Source organism: Bacillus rossius, assembly GCF_032445375.1.
Source record: "Bacillus rossius redtenbacheri isolate Brsri chromosome 9 unlocalized genomic scaffold, Brsri_v3 Brsri_v3_scf9_2, whole genome shotgun sequence".
NCBI lineage: Eukaryota > Metazoa > Arthropoda > Insecta > Phasmatodea > Bacillidae > Bacillus > Bacillus rossius.
Genome location: NW_026962013.1, coordinates 1,313,076 through 1,320,962, shown reverse-complemented (window position 1 = coordinate 1,320,962; position 7,887 = coordinate 1,313,076). Strand labels below are relative to the sequence as shown.

The 7,887-nt window shown below is 39.9% G+C and overlaps 1 protein-coding gene across 1 annotated transcript in view; it reads right to left on the bottom strand.

Moving 5' to 3' along the window:
- Positions 1 to 2,863: 2,863 nt before the first annotated feature.
- LOC134543217 (lachesin-like) overlaps positions 2,864 to 7,887 on the bottom strand; it is a 62,064-nt gene continuing 57,040 nt past the window's right edge. The window contains exon 11 of the mRNA XM_063388119.1: positions 2,864 to 6,522. Coding sequence (XP_063244189.1) covers positions 6,389 to 6,522 — 134 coding nt within the window. The 3' untranslated portion in view covers positions 2,864 to 6,388. The remainder of the gene's footprint in view (positions 6,523 to 7,887) is intronic.

Sequence of the window (7,887 nt, the reverse complement as noted above, 5' to 3'; positions counted from 1 at the left end):
CGTTGTTTTTTTGATGTGACAACGTCTCATAAATCGATGAACGCCGGCTGCACGCACGAAAATAATTGTCACGTTCCGCCTGAGCCGAGCGTGCAAGAACCGGCCGACCACCGTGCGAGAAAATCTTCTATAATATCAAACAGGTTAAGGCGGACTTTTTAACTAATTGTTCGTGATTATATTTAAACAAGTTATTTAAATTAAATTTGCAAAAACTGTAAATAATATTTGAAAATTAAAAAGCATGCAATTTATTCATCAATGTTTTCTTATGACGTTATCACGTAAAATTATCGTCCGTAAACCGACTTTACAGACAAAACCCCCCCCCCCCTTTTTTTTTCTCTAATACGAAATCCTGAATTGAGATAGGTATTAACCAGCACATTAAGTTACACGATCATAAAAATTTAATTCTCCTTTACCCATTGGTGTCCATACTTTTAACAGAACACTTAACAAACACTAGACAATCCTGCTCTGGAGCAGCCTCCGGGAAATTGTTTTTTGTATTATGTCAGTTACCACGGACGTACCGCTGATTGAAGCTGCGCTCACAGTGACCCGTGACCTTCAGCCAATCAGATGGCCATCCGTCCGACCACCGGAAACCTTTTTTTGACGGATAGATAAAATAACCTCCATAATTTTAGTAAGGGACCTTGAACCGCCAAGTTTTACTATCTTAACAGGTTTTTAAGTTGGTTTGTTTATTTAGTTGCTTCCCTTAAATGTTTTTGAACCTACGTTTAAATATACTTTTAAGTTTGATGCTTGATATAAAATCTGTCCGAGACATGTAAGTGTAAGAAATTACGTATGTTTAAAACTGAAAATAAATTAGTAAATAACAGAACGAAAAAAAAATTGATTAAAGACTTATAATCATTAACCAATGATCGTTAACCTAACAAGTGAAATTTTCACCTTTCGTTAAGCCTCCTAGTCAGTTGGCAGCGACGAAATATATAAGTATTCGACCATTGCGAGTGCAGCTCAGGAGTAAAGTGATGTCCTGTAGGCCCACGATGGCAGACTGGCCGCACCAGGCACCCCCTCCCCCCCGAAGCGACCCAGGTTCGAGCCCCGGCACGGTTCCGCGCCGATGTTTCGCAGGAGAGGAACGTGACGGACGTTGCCGTGAAGCGTTGGGTTTTCTCTGGGTGCTCCGGCTCACCCCGCAGCTAGTGCTCCCCTCTCGTCCCCTCACCACTCGTCGTCTGCATGACCTCGGTGGCGTCGAGACATCCAGCCCAGTTATTCATTTTTAATTCATTCATTCATTCATTCATTCATTCTTCTAGTATGTGTTATCTGATATTTGTAAAAAAAAAAAACTCTGGTTATCTGTAAAGTCGGTTTACGGACGATAGTTTAACGTGACAACGTCATAACAAAACATTGATGAAATGATTGCATACTTTTATGAATAAAATTGAATAATTTTTATTGAATTATCACTATTTTGTACGGATACAAAGAAGGAGTGAAATTAAATCTACAATTTAATTGATAAATTTACTTTTATTTGCACTCATTAATTCAAATATGTTTATTACTTTAACGATCAGATTATTTTAACTATAACTTTTATACATGTTTGCTATTTGACTTCTTCCAACCTGTGTTATTCTGTTAATGATAGGACGATGATAGGAAAAGTAGAAAACGAATGGGAGTGTTTCAAGTTTAATGTGCCTCGAAAAAGTCAAATCAATGGTTGTTCCAATCGAGTGGAAGAGAGATAGATGCGGCGCAAGCGTACAATGAGCGTAACGGGACAAATTGTAACGGGACAATGTGCGTAACGGGACAATGAGTCATCCTTTTTCGTGCGTGCAGCCGGCGTTCATCGATTTATTAGACGTTGTCACGTCAAAAAAAAATCATCCGTCTGTTCATAGTTAAGGGGCCCGCCTGGTCAGCGGTGTGTTGTGTCAGTGAGGCGGGATGATAAGGGCGACGCTCGCTGGTGCTTCTAGCGCGGTGTCGCCTCTAAGTTCAAGGCTCTGGACTGGTGCGCAGTCTTCTCATCATGCACAAGACAACTATTAAATTTTATCGGTAACCGTATGGCGGAGAAATGAAGATAAATGTTTAATGCAAAGTCCTTGGTTGCGTTCAAGAAACTTAACCGGGCGTTTCATGTCTAAATATTATTATTATTCCGAAAAATAAACTCTCTTAAAGATATAGTTTAGAAAAAGAAATACAGAAACTGAACTTCTCATTCGCCATCAGTATTTTCTTTAAATACTTTTCGGAAACAAGACACGACTCGAATATCTTGAGATTTTCTTCCGAATGGCAGAAATCGAGCATTGGAAAGAGAGAGTAATGCCCATTAGAGTGCTCACTGCAGACTAGGGATGAGGCATGCCAATCATCCCGCATCTTTAACTTAGCTCTTCACATCGACTGTACTGCGGACTTCGTTACTCTTTTTTTTAAAAGGTTATATTTCCTTATTTTCTTGAAAAATTCCTGTAACCTCTAAATATGGAATTTTGAAAACCACGGCTAAACTGTTTTAAAGACAAATTTCTGTGAACTACAACTGTCTTCGTAGTTTTTAATGAAGAGTGTAGCAATAGTCTAGCTCACGGCGAGTGTAGGCTACTTTTGTAACTGAAACTTCATGAACCTTTTTAATTTGACAAATTAACACTCTTCCATTATTTTTGAGAAAAAAAAAATGGCGAATAGTAGGCAAGTCGGTTTTTTTTAACCAAATTAACTTTAATAGTTTGTGTTGAATGACAGCTTAATGCCTCACATGAATCTGTAAAAAAACAAACCAACAATAATCGACTTGTCCACGGAATAGAATATATATACAGGGGTAGGGGATTGAAACACAATATTTATGAAGCATATAATTTATTATAGTTAAAAATAATGCTATGTCGATACAGAGCGGCTGAACGAGGCGACTGGTGTGGCGTCATGTCCGTTACAACAGCTGGCCACGAGACGGAGCTAAGCAGGGCTATGGCGCATGCGCACACGGAGCAGAGCAGCGCTACTGCGCATGCGTACACGGAGCTTGACTCGGCGGGTGCCCGCCAGGGATGGCAACCTCAAAAGTTTAAAAATTCAACATGTTGCTAAGAAATAAAGTAATTTGTACAAAATTACTCTACAAATAATATACAAACAAATTATTCTTGTGTAAAGGTTGAAAAAAAAACACTGGAAATTCAAATGTATAACACATTATTTATTCGACTGTTTTCTTTACTTTGAACTTTATTTCTAGCAAATATGTTTATTTATTTTATTTTAAGAAGAAAATGTGATCAATTTTCTGAATTAAACAAAATATGGATTTAAAATGTGAATGCTATGCAAACCATATGCTAACAGAATAATAGTCATTTTAGCAAAACTAATGTTCGAAAATTCAAAATGGAAACTGTAAATTTCAAAATATATATTTAAAAATAAACTTTATGTTAATTGTGAAAACGTGTTTTTGTGTTTACATGGTTATAAAAAAACATTAATTTATGTATGAAAGTTTATATATTTTTGTGGTAAGATGCACATATATAAATTATAAAAGGTTGGAGACAACTGTTCACTTAACAAAAATAGTATTTTTGTGTACTTTAATGAATTTCAAGTACAAAGACTATTGTACAAACCTGTAAATTATAGTAGGCTACATGTGCTATAGTTATAGTATGGTTCACATCCCTGGCTCCCACTCCACAGTTCCATTACATTCGCCCGGCTATCAGCTGGAGTGATATGGCCAATCAGATGGCAGGGCCAAACATAGCGTTGAGTGATGTGGCCAATCAGATGGCAGGCCCAGACACAGCATGTAGTGATATGGCCAATCAGATGGCAGGCCCAAACATAGCGTTGAGTTTTATGGCCAATCAGATGGCAGGGCCAAACACAGTGTGGAGTGATATGGCCAATCAGATGGAACTGTTCGGACCTCGGAATGGACTGGCGTGAACTCAGTTCTCTTGGTGAATAAGCAGTTGCATGACGGATCCAAACCCCCACTGCACAACTTGTGCGCACAGTCTGTATCCATGTATAGTCTGTGGTCCACATCGAAGTATCCGACACGCCATTTTGTTCCCGCGAGAGAAAGTGTGTGTTCCGTAGCTGTCTCAGCCCCGCCTCGCGCCACCTGGCGCCCGTCAGCCAACTTGCTTATCATCTAGTTCAATATTTACAGCATTCTCTTGGGCTAAAATAGACTAGTCAAGTGTGCAGAAACAATGCTCATTCACCGGCCAATCGATCCCAGGCAGAGGGTGGTCACATATGCATGATCACATGCTAAACAGGCGAAGCTGTGATTTTTCTTTCAGTTTTTTCTCTGCGCCATGTTGTTAGACAACCGAAACATTGTCTGAAGTGTAGTGTTTGCATTGCGGAAACAGTTTTAAATTATTTTTTATGGTTCCCCATTGTTTAGGACGAGCATAATCAGGTCTTATGGCCATCACTGACGCAGGAGTATAGCACCATGGCCCAGTAATCACAGCGAAGGAGATTCACGAGTGCTGCGACGAAATGAACCCTAAGTGCCAAAGTTAAACCCTCTGCATAGGCTGTAGCGTTACACCGAGTCTTAAAATCGTTGAGACAAGCCTATGGGTACACTTATCAGCTCGCTCCAAATGAAATAACAAAGAAAAGCTCAGTATTGAGGTTAGTTTGACAAGCTTGCATTCCGAAAGCTGAAGAATAAACATTGTTTCTGCCGAATAATCGTGAATCCGTTTTGACGGCTCATGTTAGCCATCAAGAGTGGTAACAGCACTGCTGTAATTTTACGAAGAAAATTGTTGTGACAAAAACATTCTAGTTGACCAAATATATCTTCTTGTTAATCTAAAACTATCTTCTCCTTGCCTTATGGGTTGAGCCCTCGTCTGAGATAAAAAGATATATTACCCGAAGTTTAAGCATGTCTTGAAGCTGTTGCCTTCAAGAGCGGAGATGGCTGCGACAAGGCACACCGAAATGCTTGGCAAACCATCTTCTTCCCGAACGTGGTATTAACCCAGAAGCTAAGCAGTAGTTAGCGACTCCGGCCACAAAGTCCTTTTTTCTAAATACTCTACCAGAACACATTCCTGTGTATTATATAACACTTGTACATCTGGACAAGCAAGTATTATAGTCTCCGAAATTATGATAAACATGGAGTATTAGAAAACAATTTGTAATGTCGCACATCAGCGTACCATAGAAAGTACAAAATTTTAAATGTGGCATTTGAACAAAATATTTTGGCAACTAGATTTTTAAGAATTTCCTTGTAAAACATACAAAATCATTTGACTCTAAAGCAAATCTCTTCAAAAAGCAGGACTTGGTTTGGCATGATTTCTGGAGGCTCCCGTATTCCAGTGAGTCCTCTGCTGCAGTCCAGTCTTGGGGCGTTATTGTCCGTCCTCTGGACAGACGAGGCTGCGTCCAGAGCCTCTTTGACTTCGGCAGAGCACGTCACAGTTTTCACCACCTGCGTCTAGGAACCATATTCGACTGTCACTCTCTTCAGTCCCGGGACACTGCGTGCGGAGGGCATCTCTCCACGAGACTCAGACACACAAGTCAACTTTTAACTAAATAACAGAAACTCAAGGTTTTTCTTCAACGAATATTAAGGAACAAATTTATAGATACCGTAAGGATTCAAGCCAAGTACATTGCAGAAGTGCAAACAGCTGAGTACCTATGTCTCAACACTTTAATCTGAACAAAGCACAAACAAAATTTGCAGTCTTCTTTTCAACAGGGCAATTTAAACAAACGGGAAACTACAAGTGCTCACAGATGTCTTCAAGTGTTTGACAAACAGCCGGAAACGCAACTGGATTCCTGAATAAGGGACGGAATATCTCGAAAAAAATAATTCTGCTACCATCGGACTGAAGCCATCTCACAAGAATCAACAACTACATCGAGTATACTGAGGCATTTCTAGGCAACGAGCAGTCGTATATGTCTATGATACATTCTTACAGTAAAAAGGTATGAGCTCATAAGACGTGGAAACAAATGCAATTTTACAACAATGCATTTCAGAAACATGAAAAAAAAATCTTAAGTCATTAAGGGAAAATTTTTTGCATGGTTGTCATCAGCTAGCATAAGACTGGACAAACTTCCAGACGCGTCCTTTCCTTATAAAAAAGGCATATGTTAGAGTCACTAGGATTTCAAGTCAACAACAATCGCCGTGCTCGGTCACTCATAGCAAATAGGTTCATTTATTTCGGTCGTGTTCCGTGCCGGTTCGTTGTGGTGTGTTCGGCGGGTCTCCGACTGGCCTTCGGACCGATGCGGGGTCGTCTCTGGCCGTACGACCGGGCGCGGAGGCCACGGGCTCGCAGCACTAGCGCGCGCTCGGGCATCAGCTGTGGTTGAGCAGCAGGCCGCACGAGGCGCTGGCGAGCAGCCACGCGGGCTGCAGGGAGGCGCGCCCCGCCATGTTGGCCTGTCCAGGAGGCGGCCCGAGCGATGGTAGGGTGTAGTCCGAGTCGTAGTCTGCGAACAGGCGCGGCCAGAGCCACGTGAACAATCAGCCATGCCACTTCATAATAAACTATACTATAGTTAGAGACCGGAAAAATTCGCGAATTCAATTCGCGATGAGCTAAAATACAAATAGTTATACCTCAGTGCTGCCTCTGCTATTGGCTCACAATTCACCTGGATGACTCTGGGCCAATGAGAAACACCTATTAGAGGTGTAAAAGTAACGAAAAAATGTGTACCCGTATGTATTCGTTACTATAACAATTAGTACTCGTTACTTTCGTATCGTTACTCGTTACTTCTGATACCGCATGACATGGCACATGCTATGTTATGTAACAGCATCGAATCGAGTCGTATTTCGTACGCGTACAGTATGACGTCGCGTAAATAAAAATAAATCGAATATAAACAATTAAAAATATTTGATAATTAACAGCTTTTGTTAACCAAGAAACAATTAACTCTCATTAGAGCGGCTTTATTATAATATATATTTTATAGAGGTGTAAAAGTAACGAAAAAATGTGTACCCGTATGTATTCGTTACTATAACAATTAGTACTCGTTACTTTCGTATCGTTACTCGTTACTTCTGATACCGCATGACATGGCACATTCTATGTTATGTAACAGCATCGAATCGAGTCGTATTTCGTACGCGTACAGTATGACGTCGCGTAAATAAAAATAAATCGAATATAAACAATTAAAAATATTTGATAATTAACAGCTTTTGTTAACCAAGAAACAATTAACTCTCATTAGAGCGGCTTTATTATAATATATCTTTTAAGATAAGAACATAAAACGTGAAAATACGTGATTATAAAAAACAAAAACATACATAGTTATAATTTGTAAAAAATACTTTCTTACGTTGTTTCTGTTCGAATCTAAAACTTGTCTACACACACAATACCTTTAATAAACAGTAAAAGACTTGGACGACGAATTTCCAAATTATACTTTTATTAATAAACAAACATCGTTCTTTGTAACGAATACGCGCGTGCATGCGTGAAACATACGAAAGATGCGAGTAACGAAATGCATTCGTGTGTAACGTTTCGTTACTCGTTACTAGATGCCGCACCCGTTACTCAGTAACGAATACATACGGTTTGCTACAGCTCTAGAAACACCCGACATAGGCGTGCGCAGGACTTCAGTATTGGTGGTGTCAGATTACACAACAGCCCTGTCATTCACGGACCCCGAGCCTAAAGCGGGGGGTCCGGGGGTCCTCCCCCGAAAAAATTTGGATTTGAAAGCGCAAAATGGTGCTATTTAAGGTGTTTCCGAACAAAAACATTAAATACACAGATGTAAAAATTTTAACATTTTTTATGACAAATTATGGCTTTGAACGTT